Source organism: Strongylocentrotus purpuratus, unplaced genomic scaffold, assembly GCF_000002235.5.
Source record: "Strongylocentrotus purpuratus isolate Spur 01 unplaced genomic scaffold, Spur_5.0 spur5_scaffold_3, whole genome shotgun sequence".
Lineage (NCBI taxonomy): Eukaryota > Metazoa > Echinodermata > Echinoidea > Camarodonta > Strongylocentrotidae > Strongylocentrotus > Strongylocentrotus purpuratus.
In genome coordinates this window covers 15,733,110-15,746,796 of record NW_022145609.1, presented here as the reverse complement: position 1 = coordinate 15,746,796, position 13,687 = coordinate 15,733,110, and the positions used below count along the sequence as shown (strand labels likewise).

The following is a 13,687-nucleotide window of genomic DNA, read 5'->3' as shown; positions in this document are numbered from 1 at the left end:
ACTCAAATTCTTCAACGTCTTTTATTATAAGAGTAATAACTTTTACTTATATAGCGCTTTTCATATGAGGTTTATATCGAAGCGCTTTACAATGTTGATGCAAGTAAAACTAAACAGAGTAATGACAAGAGAACAAATTCAAAGTGAAATTATCAAACATAAGATAACAAGGTAAGGTAACAATTTAATAACTACGTTGAATATTCCTTATCCATTAGGTAGGCTTTTAATTTTAATCTAAACAAAGTAATATCAGAGATGCAACGAATGGAGGCTGGAAGAGAATTCCACAAACGTGGAGCAGAGCATGAAAAGGATATATCACTAAAATATTTTGTTTTTGCTTTTTTAACGGTCAATAGATAAACCTTAAAGGGATAGTTGAGTTTTGTTGCAGAGGGGGCTACACACAATATTTTTCTGTGAGATAATGAAAATCTGAGTGTCAAATTTGAAAGAATATACAATTTAAATGATAAAATCATCCTTATTTGATCAAAATCGGTGCAGAGACCGCTGAATTGTCCATAAATATAACCATTTATAATATTTGTTGGGCACCACAAATATTTGGTAATTTTTAAACCAGCCGTTAAAAAACAAGATAGCGCCTTAGTTATACGTTCTATTCCAGCCGATGACAATATTGGTCTTTTTGGTTTGTTTTGGTGGCATTTTTGTGTTGGTTATAATACGCACAACCAGCCAGTCCGTGTATTGTTATTATTAATTTATTAATTAACTAACGGTCACTGTATTTTATTAAAAGTTGAGCTGAATTTGTTTGATCATTTCCCTAATATTCTGAAGCGCCTAGACTTTTAATTATAATGGATAACGACGCTAAATAAATCTCATGTATTATTATTATTATTAGTCCAATTCCATTAGATGCACAATAAGAATGGTGGCCTATTTGCCAGATTGCATCCATTATTCATAGTCAGACCTATACAAATGCACTTTTTTCAGGATTGTATCAATCATACTGATTGATATTTTTAATCTAATTAAGTTCAAGTTCAAGTTCCTTTATTTACACTCATCATTAAAAATACAAGAACATATACCTGTACAATTAAATACGGAATAATCACACATAAAATATCATACATTCAATAACAACAAAATAACATACATGTAACATAATGAGAGTGAAGGGGTGAGCTAAAAAGGAGTATGGTCCTTACGCTAGAGCCCATCCCTCAGTATAATATAAATAAAAGGCAAATTAAATGTTGTAGGATTGGAAGCATGACAAAAAGAGGGAAAACAAGGGGGGTAAAGAGCCTGGTGAGTTATAGCACGTAGGAATCAATTAAATACATTTTATATTTTCGTTTAAAAGTTTGAAGACTTTTGCAATTTCTTATATTTATTGGAATGGAATTCCAAATTTTTGGACCATCGAAAAATATTGACTTTTTCATTAAAGTTGTTTTAATTTGAGGTAAGTGGAAATTAGTTGCATTTCTAGTTTCATAATCATGAAAAGTCGAATTCAAATTAAAATACTTTAGAAGTGCACATGGTAAAGATTCATTTCGACACAAGTACATAAGGACTGCAATGTGATATTCACAGATATCAAATACATTGAGAAGCTTTAATTTATAAAATAAAGGTTTCGAATGAGCTCTGTAGTGTGAATTTGAAATTATCCGGATGGCTTTCTTTTGCATTTTGAGTATCCTATTCAGATTGGTTTGGCTTGTCATGCCCCATACTTCAGAACAGTAATATAAATGAGGAAGAATTAAAGTATTATATTACATTAACATTAACAATGAGAGGAAAATTATTTATAATCTACTATTTTGTATACGAGGCAATTGAAACCATCATTTGATAGCGCCTACGGCAAATGTTATTGATGTTACTGGTGTTGTCGTTTTTGTTGATGTTGCTGTTGCTGTGGTTGTTTATGTTACTTCTGTGTTGGTGTTAATAATACTGAACAGCGAATATATTGGTTGCGTTAAAACACAAAGAACATATATGTTGTATTTATTATTACATTTGACGGATTGATTTATACGTAAAAGTGTGACGTGAATAAAGAATGAAATTAATAAAGATTTTGATGATATTCAAAACCAATGAAGAAATTTAATTAACTGTTTTCCTTTCGCGTTCTCTCTCTCTCTCTCTCTCTCTCTCTTTCTCTCCCCTCCCTCTCTCTGTCTCTGTCTCTGTCTTTCTCTGGACCCTCCTATGTTATGATAACATGTGCATGCAGATATCCCCAAATCAAATTCACAGGACGATGGATGAGTATCTTAGATATAAGAATCGGCATTACAATAAAGGGTATTAGTTCGACCCTCCAACACGTGCCGTACAGAAATGGAAAGCTGTATCCAAAAAATGTCTATATTGTAATAAATTCACAAACTTTTGGAAAACGAACAACTAGCAATGTCCAAGTGATATATAACGTTATACAAGAATAACAAATACATTATTGTGAGCCAGATTTTTTGAAAATAACGAAAGTCTCAAAAAACATACACTTAGTTTCAATGTCCTAAAAATATAAAGGCTGACTCCTTGCTAGTGATGAGCCATTACAAAGATAGAGAGAGAGAGAGAGAGAGAGAGAGAGAGAGAAAGAGAGAGAGGGGGAGAGGGGGTGATTGAGTAACAGACAAAGGATGAGAAAAAGCGGGAGGGCAATACATTCTGGGTTAATACAGCGCTTTGTACATCAACGAAGTTTCAAAGTGACTTCGTGATAGATCGTCTATATCTGTCACATGTTACATTATCCGTTTTTATCAATGCTAAAACTATTAATTGATAAGCGTTTTAGATCACGAACGTTGCTCAAATAGGGGCACTAATGGAATAAATGAAATTCTGATGAAAATCAGAATCCTTTTAATCATACCGCTGCATGAGAATGCCGAGTGAATGTACTTTTTCTCACCTTGATGTAATCTAAAGCGAATGATGGATCCTCGTCGAAGAGCTCGTTTGCAACGATGGTGAAGTTGGCTGCTACCAGTCTGTCGCGGAGATTCTCCATAGTCTGTGTTCAGCAATATTGAATACATTACGTAATACATATAAAAGATAATAAATACACAAAAGAAGATCGCAAAAGATTAATGTGAAAAGCATTGTCCATCTCCTACTAAAATTTGCGAACGTTACACAAAGTATGACGTAATCCGAACATGGATTCTAGGCGATAACAAATAAAGTAGGCCATTCTGAAATGGCCCTAATTACATTGTAAGTTGATTTCTCGAAAGTCTTTATAATCGTGTTACAATTTAATATTCCATTTCAGAGATCATTAACCGAAGGATTTACAGCGTATTATGTAAAACAGTATACCATTTACGTATGATATATATATATATATATATATATATATATATATATATATATATAAGCAAGTTTAGTGAAACTACAATTTCTGACAGTGCTCAACTGTAGGAGCAAATGTAGATATAGGAGTTGGAAGGTTACACTTTATTGGTAAGAGTTATACAGACTGTTTCGCCAGAAGGCTCATCAGTAACTAAATACATAATACAATCATGGCGAAGTTGAAAGCACTCATGTGCAGTCAGGCAAGAATACAAAAGAGACACAAATAATACCCAAGTAAGGGCGAACGCAATAATACAATAGTGGAATTAAGTGGTTTAAGGGTAAGGGGAAAGGTCATGGTGGTACGGGGGGGGGGGGGGGGAGGGGTTTAACCATATTCAGAGAGTAGAAACTTTCTCTTCTGTTTACACGTGGAAATGAGTATATATATATATATATATATATATATATATATATATATATATATAACAGTTATGCCATGTGTCCTTTTTTAATTTACTGTAAGCCATCGTTAAAAATATTCTGAATCGTATATGAAAATGCAAGTATATTAAGCCAATTTCGAAATCCTTGTAGCTGAGGTAAACGTTATAAAATTTATAGAAGGTTGTTTCAATTCTACGAATGATCATATCTATCTACATCTACAATAATTGACGAAAATGATTTCATGAGTAGTACATGGCCATTATTCTGAGCTGAATTACTATCACGGTCAAAGTATATAAAATAATTACAACTTGCAGTCACAATCAGAGCGAGGTCTTAATTGCGATTTATTAAAGCAGGTAGATGATCACGATCAAGGTGTTAATATTGAATGAAATTGATATGATCATTTCAGGTTTAAAGTCAATTACACTGGAAACTTTAAATAGAGATTTAGTGTGAGCCAAAGGAGCCACCTATATACCCCGTCCCCTTTCTGTCCAGTAAAAGGGAAAACTGTCCAGATTTTCTTTTTTTTGAGGGGGGGGGGGGGGGAATCCGCTTCTGGAAAAAATAAGCCTCTCCCAATTCATGTCAATCATGGACTCGCCCATAAAACCCTGCAGAATCAACGTTAATGAGACTTACCGCAGTAAACAAGATGTTACTGTGACGTATGATTGCGACGCGGTTCCAGCCGAACTTGTCGAGGAGAAGTAAACGCGGAACGTTTTGCTGAGCGGCGGACTGCGGTATACGATAGAAGGAGGGGCACTTCACACGATCGCTCAAGAGAGGAGAGGCAGCCCCGAAAGATATCTTTGAGGAAGTAACAAAACAAAATTCATGAAAAGTAACAAATTATTTTGCGTTTTTGGTAAGGTTTGTATTTCGAGGGATTAAAGTTTGAGTACAAGTCAGATCTGTTTATTTTGTAGTAGACAGCGGTATTTGGAACAATCGAAATAATCACAAACTATCATACGAAAATTGTGAGAAGCCTGCATACAATTGTATGAGTGTACTTGTTAATAATACTATGTTTCCTTATAACCTTTTTTTTAACCATTGTACTCCTTTGTGTTCCTGGCAATGAAATAAAATAACTGTAAAATAGAATAAACTCGTAAGCCGAATGAACCTGCGCTTGTAATGTAACATCTTTAATTTATTTAATTTTCTTTCTTTCCATTCCATTTATTCAACCAGTAAGAAAAATGAAACGTACTCTATTGCAAGCATTTCAAAATTAACATTAATACACTTTCAATCAAACATAATTCGTGAAATAACAATACAAATCGATTTCGTAAGCTCTCTTTGCTCGTTACTTAGCCATTATATATTCACTACGATATTATTTTTTTTAGGTAGATGTAATTTATATGCAGAGTTGAAAATTCGGCTGATTGATGATAACAAAAACAAATGTCGGTGGTGATGATGAAAATGAAAATATGCTCATGTTAATATAACTGATACAAAAAACTTATATAAGTATACGGGAGTTACCAAATATAATGATGGATGTTCTTTAGAAATATGGGAATAATATTGAATAGTAATTTAGCACTAGGAAAGGTCAAACATTGTACTCTGATAGAAATGATTTCTTCATATTGAAGTTTGAATGGATTAAGGGTTTAACATGATTTGATAAAGCCTGGGAGTGCATGCCATGAATCTAGACCATGATGTCTTATTGATTTATGCAGGATCAATAATGGAGTATTCATCAAATGAAAGTTTAATGAATCCCAGTAGATAATTTTTGTTGTTGGCTTTTATAGTGTTTCCCCATCGTCGTTTGATAATTTCCGCCAATATTTTTTGGTAAGTATCGTTAGAGTTATTTCACACCAATTTTGTTTAAGTGAATCATGAAGGTTATTCATGTATTTAAACATAAAAATCAGACTTTGTTGTGCGTTAATATTATACAAATGTCAATGTTTTAAATGCATTTAATATGGGTTTGTATGGGCTGAATAATTTATTTATTTATTTATTTTACATAATTCTACTCCGTCCAGACGTTTTATATCCTGCACGAATAATATACAAGCAAATCTTAAAATCCACAAGTATGATTGTTTTCTACGCGTAGATCCTGAGAAATCGTTTGAAATCTCAAACTATAAAGGAAAATGCATTATTTCCATTCTGTCACAAATCCCCTGAGTAGTCAATAGACTTGTGGAGTGATTAATATTCTAAAGAACGCTCCTTTGATTAAAAACACGTTGCGCAATTCTCTAAGGCTGTTTTTGTTTAAAGACCAAAATTGACACAGGTGCAAAGCATGCTTAACATGTGATTGCTTCTGAGCATGAATTGAAATTTGATTCGAGTAAAAATCACCATCTTCAAGAAATGGTTAATCCCATGACGAGCATTTGTGTCCTTGCTGTATAATAACAGCCTGATGGCGTTCGTTTGTGCATCGTGACTTTGACGCCATACATCTTCTTTGTTCGATTCCCTTGCCGCAAACATATTCTTTTTGCGTACTTTTTCAACCCCTTGTTGCATTTTCTTCTTATTTAATGTCCGATAGCCGAAGGGATTTAAGGTTTAACGCCGAGAGAAATGTCCTAATTGGCGATATCAATTCATTATTGAATCTCCGTAGAAATTGAGTTCGGATTACAACTAAAAACTTATTTTTTTCTTTCGCTGTAATTATCGCAATAATCTATATATATATTGCAATTTACTATGTCTAGGAGAATTTCGAATTTGTTTTTCGGTTTATTGTTTTTTCTTTCTTATGTCTGTTACATGTACTTTTCTCTAAGCGCCATGAGCACCGAAAGGTGGACATGTGCGCTATACAAGTAGCCACTATTATTATTATTATTATTATAATAATGTTTGGATATTTGCGAAGCACATAATATTATAGACAATGAATGCAAGAACAAGCCCCCCCCCCCCCCCCACCCCAGCCCAACAGCCTCTTTCCCTCCCAATTATTTTTTTAGAATCACGTCTGCTTCAATTCTAAATTATTTCACAGGGGAAGGAACACATTAAAAATTATGTAAAGGTGCTCCCCTTCCACTTCGCCAAACTGAATCCAAACCGACTCCAAAGCGACTGATACTTGGCCATTCGGGCTAATGTTTCTTTCTTCTTTTTTTGGACGGGGCGGTCAGGGCCCCCTAACAGTATGCTTAGCAGTTGATTGTGCGATTGATTAGTTGTATATAGTGATCAAAAAGTTAAAAATAATAATCAACCGCTAACTTATCGTTGTGTGACGGTTTCGGTTGCCCACTTGCTATCATTTCACGAAACCGTCATATCTGTCTCCTTTATGTTACTCGAATTTTACTACATGCACAGTAACGATAGCGTTTAATGTGATGAAGTTTGCTTTAATTTGACCTTGCTCTACGATATTCCTACGCGGGAACTCTATTGTATGCTAACGCTTGATGGCGAGTCGAGTGCTATTAGGGTTTTTGTTTGCACCGAACTCTCAGGAGAACAGAAAGCAAATGTTTCAACGATCGGTTGATTCGGGTAAAAATTCATTAATATTCCATAGTCGAGGTTTGTAACGTTTTGGGAGTCAAACATCATTGCTACATGAAGTCACGAACACTTTGGAAGTACATGTAAGGCCTGGGGATTACCGTTTTGTTAATTATGAGACATACATACAACAAATGCCTTGCCATTCAAACCGCAAAGCAGAAGAGTTTATACAAGCCACTTTTTATTCCCTGCCCAAATAATTGAGCAAACGCTTGCTTGTAGTTGTTGTTGGATTTTATGGCGTTTCCATCGTCGTTGGATGATTTTTGCGGTCACGTGTGGTGCATTTACTGAGATTATCACGCGGTTTTTTGTTAACCCCCCCCCCCCCCGCCCCTGACAAGTTTCAGTACTATCCAACGATTTGATAGTACGCGATGCGCACAGCAGAAACCACACGAAACATTGTTGAAATTCTGAATACATCAAATTACATGATCTAGGAGATTCGTTGTATAAAACAAATGATGCATTCATTCATTTTTTCATAACAAGATCCGATTCTGTTGTGGCTGTTTATGCACCTATCATACCTATCATATCAATTTCCCGATGAATATCACACAAGTGCGCTCGAAAATTCAACGCCTTTAGAATATACAGTGATTGTGCCCTTATTTTTCGCCATTCTGAAATAGGGAGAGTTTCATTTAAAAAACAATCTGAATTGAAAGTTATTGTTATTAATATCACCAATACATATTGATAGTAAGCATTGTATGTGGGGAAAACAATATTAAGTGGGCTAGATGAAGAGCAATACTAAAGAGTAATGTTACTACTTAATTGTCATTTTTTTAAAATTGTGAGATTGCCTCACTTAAAAAATAAAACATTAAAATGTATTCGATGAAAATTTTATTTCCGACATGTAATACATTTGCGCCCCGACAATAGAACGACAACATATTTTATTAATCCAAAGGCCAGGAATTAGTTGGTCTGAAATCAATTTAGAGGTTTTTTTTCGGCGGTTTGACTGAAGACCTGGGATCCGTTACACAAAGCCTTTTGTCAACGACAAATGACAAATATCAGTGACAAATCTGCTGATAACCAGTCAGAATCAAGAGTTTCAGTAGCTTATAACAACAACTGTCATTTGTCACTCATGACAAGTTTTGTGAAAACCCCCCTGAACTGGTTTGATACCTGAATAACGTTCCAATATTTGACTGTCTCACAGAGGATTCCCGAATCTTCCGAGTAGAAGCTGCCAATCAGGAATGATTTGGGAGGACCGTTGTAGAGGCTCTGGTAGAAAGCGGACGCAGCGAGGCCCTGGTTCGGCTTACCAGGGTTGGTTGGCTGTGGAAAGAAAGATAAAATAGAGAATGCAGAATTAAGATAACTTGTTCTTTTTTTACATTTGATATCGTTTGTATAATATAATCTCTCAGTTAAATCAGTACTCTATATTAACCACTTATTTTTATGTTATTTATTATGTTTTATTGATTGTTATTTCATCACCACAAAAAGTACTCTGTTTTGAAATGTATGTGTAACATGAGAAATATGAAAATGATTAAATGATATAATGTTCTGTCCACCAGCCATATGTTGCTATCAATGTGGATGTGACGTAGTGTAGTGGTTCGTTCACTGGCCTCTCAATCCTGGGGTAGAGGATTCGAATCTCAGACCAGCACTAACGTATTTTGGCAAGACATTAATCCACATTTGACACTCTCCTCCCTGTTGGAAATGAGTACCTAGCAATTGCTGGGGTAGTAATAATTCCAGGGCCCCCTGGAAGCACAGCATTAAAGTTGATGAGGCTTCCCTGGGTAAACACATTATTAATATTATTATCATTGTTATTAGTGTTATTACTATTGTTATGATTATATAAATAATCTTTATTATCCTCAATATTATTATCATATTTAATAATTTACATAGATATATAATTATGCTTACATTATATTACAATATGTATAAGCATGATACTGTCAAAAAAAGAAGACATTTCTAATATTTGATTAATGAAGAAAATATCGTAAGTAATGGTATCACCTATCGGTTGTGACACAAAAGGATAGTCTGCTTAGTGATTAGGGCATATTATTTGCTTTAGAAGCCTTATTTGTTTAAAATAAATATCCGAAATTTTTATTACGAGGCATTATAGATACGCTTAACGAAACCATACTTTATTCATGCGTGTTGGTTTGTTTGCTTGCTTTATATATTCCGCAATATCTGTGTGAACCGAACATCTTAAATGTTGTATCAAACTGATTTTTCAGAGTTGGTAGCGCATTTTACACAAGCTTTGATCTCCATTAATGTATTGAAATTGAAACTTAGGAATTACACTCTGCAAACAATTTTCAAGTATGACTGGGTGTTCTATGTCTGCTCACCCAACATTTGACCTGAAATAATGTTTTTCTTTTATATTTCTCTAATGCTCAAGCTGATATTATCCCTCATATTCTAAAAAGGACGTGTCCCAAAATCCCGTCAGTCAAGGCAAGAGCGATGTGATTGTTTACCAAAATGAAAGAGTGCCAACCAAATGTGTCCAACCAACTGGGTAAATTAAAGATTTTGCATGATTTACCCAGTGTTGGATGAAAAGGAAATACCCAATCTTTAACCAACAAAAACTTACCCAATCAGAAATTTACCAAATTCTCACCATAATGTGTAGCATAAGTTACACACTAGTTGGGCAAATAAGTTGGACAAAATATTATATGCAAAAGGAGATTAGTGCCGCAGCGAGACTCGAACCGCGGACCTCGTAATCCATAGTCCTGTGACTTTTGTTGAATGATAATGTTGCCCGACTTACGTTTGCCCAGTTACATCCGCCCAACTTATTTCGAACATTTAATTGGGTAAATACATGTAGTAAATGGTTGGGAGAAAAATGGCCCAACTCTAATTTGTACAATGACATTACCCAACCTATTTTTTTACCTTTTATTGGGTAACTTCATACAGTAAACTGCTGGGAGAAAATAAACCAATTATCGGACAAAATTTGCCCAACTTCGATTTACTCAGTAACATCTGCCCAACTTTTGTTTACAGTGTATATAGTTTTTACCAAATTTTTGAATGAGTACTTATTGATATGATAAAGATGAACTTTCTTGTGGGTGGCGTGTTTTGTTTTTGTTTTATCAGAACATACAGAATGAGCAAGGACGCTGCGCAGGCATGCATGGGCACTCTAGCCGCACATCCCTTTACCTCATCCTAATTTGAGATGCATATCATTTACATTTCTGATTTTACTGATCACCATGAGCAGCTTTAAGTCGCCATTTATCCTAAATCCATTTCATAAGAGTCGCACAATTTACATTTACATTACATTTTGAAAAGAAGAAACGTTTTGTACTGAACTGGAAATGAACGATTTTTTTATTTAAAACGTTCAAAGAGATATGCCCAAAATCTATTAAATTGCATGTTGCAAATCGTGCGTAATGGGAATCGCTAGAAATCACCGAAAGCTTGTTTACAATAATAAAAAAAAATAGTTGTGATGAGCTACTGGAATTCTTACATTTTAATGGCTGAAGACAGATTTGCGTCAGATCTGTGGCAGTCATTATGGATAACATTTTTTTTAACAAAAATGATTTTCATCACTGACCACCTTGTAATGCAATTAATAAAAGGCCTAAGGTGGATGGAACTTGAAATCGTATTTTTCTGTCTAGTTTGGAATTCGATTACTTCGTTAAAAATGATGAGTGCAAGAAAACTCGTTGCCAACTTCATAACGGGGAGTTCAAGGAGTGGTGATTGTCGGATTAATGGCTCTCACGCTTTCTGAAACCACTCTAAAAAAAACACTACATTGGCGAAACGCTCTTGAAAACAACATTATAGCTACGGCCATAAAGACCATTAACATCTGTTCGACCTCCTCTAGAGGATTGTAACGCCGGAGTGAGGTTCCTTAAGTAACGAGGAAAGATATCGCAGATATTAAGAAGGGATGATATTATCGGTTTCGCCTTGATCTTTTGTAGTTTGGAATGAAGAGATGAAGCGATGCACTCACCTACCGACATGGCCAATAGTAATTTAATTGAAAACAACGAGGTGTTTCTTGAACATGTTAAAGAAAAACGTGAAAAGCGTATCTCGTACAGGCATGAATAACAATCGTGAAATGGAAAAGTACATTCTGATTAATACAGTGTGTGTAAGAGGGTGTGCGTGCGAGTGTGCATGTGTGTTTCTTTGTGTGTGTGTGCGTGTGTGTGTGTGTGTGTGCGTGTCACTGGTGCATCCATAGGGGGCATTACAACAAACACGCTACAATCCGAGTGTTGTCTCTTCATTGGGGGAGGGGGGCATATTCTGGTTCCATTCTCCGTTCCACTTTGTGGATGGAGGACGCTGAAGATGACATATAACGAACGAGCGTGTTTATGAAATGCTATCAAGCAAAGCTAGTACAGTCCAAACTACAAGCACATATTGAGGATTTTCATGCACATAATGAGGAAAAGAAAAGGAGATGGGGACAGTTTATAAAATAATTTAATTTGACTATACATAGCGTAGCAGTACCAGTAAGTACTAGCGACAAAAGTTAAGTCTATTTGAAAGCTTTCTATTTCTTCTTCTTCTTCTTCTTCTTCTTCTTCTTCTTCTTCTCCTTTTCCTTCTCCTTCTGTTCCGCCAAATTGTAGTAAAGCATGGGATCGTTTCTCTGAAATATCATCTTTTTCATCATCTTTCCCTCACATGGCCACACATAAATCTTTATTGAAATACAAGAGATATATGATATCTCGTCGCATTGAACTAAAATTCCTGACACATTAACCGGTATTCAAAGGAAAAAATAACGCTTTACCGTTTCACCAAGAAAAAAATGGAAGCAAATAACCTGCAAGCATTTCTCACGACCAATACGACTTGAAAAGCATAGTTTTTATACAAATATTGCAAATGTTCTGTAGAATAGCATGAAGCAGCCAGTGAATAAAGGATTGTGTCACTCGACATTTAATTGGCCAAGTTGCAGAATTTATCCCTTACTATGATTAAACATTGATATTCACATTCTTAAGCATCGTTCAGATAAGAAATTGGGAAACCGCGGTGTTTGAAAATTTGTTTTAAATATTGACACAAATGTAATGTGCTTCAATTTATTGTCTTATTATAATATAGAGCTAAGGTACTCGCAATAATGAACTGAGTCACTCGACAGTGAGTTGGCCTAGTTGCAGTATATGTATTCCTTTACTATGATTGAACTTTGATATTCACATTCTCAAATACCGTTCAGATAAGAAGTGGCCGCGTTCTTGTAACTACTAAAGGGCTTATTTTAAGATTTCCCACTAGAAACAAACTTTTACTATAAACAATAAAATAACTCACATACCTAAATACTCTTGTTTCAATCCGCATTCTATGAAATATGCATCATCAATCTACATGTTAAATTTGGAAATGCATTTACTTGTAACTTGTTGATACATTTATGACATTTGATAGTACATGTATACACTGTTTAGACCTTTTGACCTAAATAAAAGTATGCTATCTGTGGATAACCGCATTATCAAAAAATTATATTTATATTAAAATCACGCAGAAATATGAAGGAAAACAAATCAAATCAGAATTAAACCATTATACCAATAAGGGGTAGCCGCTCATGATATACATAACTCGATGATAGTTGTAAGCGTCCGTTATGTCATGCAACAGCAATGAATTTATCACAGACCCAATGGTGTTGCACCCAACGAGTATAACAATAATATACCTTCTCTATAAAGTTTGTTGTTGTTCCATTTAAGGGGATTTCATATAATTAGTACCTCCAAATACATTCAGATACACCTATCAATCAAACCACAATATTCTGCACGCAGATAGAAAATGTAAACTACGACACGTTTTTCATTTAAATCAAATTTAATCAGCAAATTTATAGTTCTATTTCCTGAGCTTACATTTAATTTCACGAAACCATTGTGAATACCCAGGTTATTTTTTATAAAAATCCAATTAGATATGGCAACATGAATAACAAAATGTCATCATTATTTGCTGTCTCTCTTGGCGAAATCGCAATTCTGTCACATTTTCCCCCACACAGCACGTTAACACGTCGAGTTAATCTACGAATCGTGAAGGTAATTATATTATATGAATATACATATTATTGGGCAATGTCATCGCATCATTAAATTTCAATCAAACTTTGAATCCATGGTTGACATTTTGCAACTGACTACAAACCGCTGTGTTTTCTCGTTGCCATGACAAATAATATCAGCAGATTATTTAGAGGGAGAAAGGGTAAGACAGACTTTTTGGAGGACAGCGAAAGTCCTCCGTTAACTGGATAAGTTTCGTGTCAGTGAACACGCTTGAC

General features: G+C 34.8%; 1 protein-coding gene across 1 annotated transcript in view; it reads right to left on the bottom strand.

The window, feature by feature from the left end:
* Window positions 1–13,687, bottom strand: part of LOC575641 (gamma-aminobutyric acid type B receptor subunit 1-like) — a 53,910-nt gene that overhangs the window by 26,630 nt on the left and 13,593 nt on the right. Inside the window, exons 2-4 of the mRNA XM_030995779.1 lie at window positions 8,467–8,622; window positions 4,420–4,590; window positions 2,891–3,031 (exon numbers count right to left, since the gene is read on the bottom strand). Of these exons, the coding sequence (XP_030851639.1) occupies window positions 2,891–3,031; window positions 4,420–4,590; window positions 8,467–8,622 (468 nt within the window). The remainder of the gene's footprint in view (window positions 1–2,890; window positions 3,032–4,419; window positions 4,591–8,466; window positions 8,623–13,687) is intronic.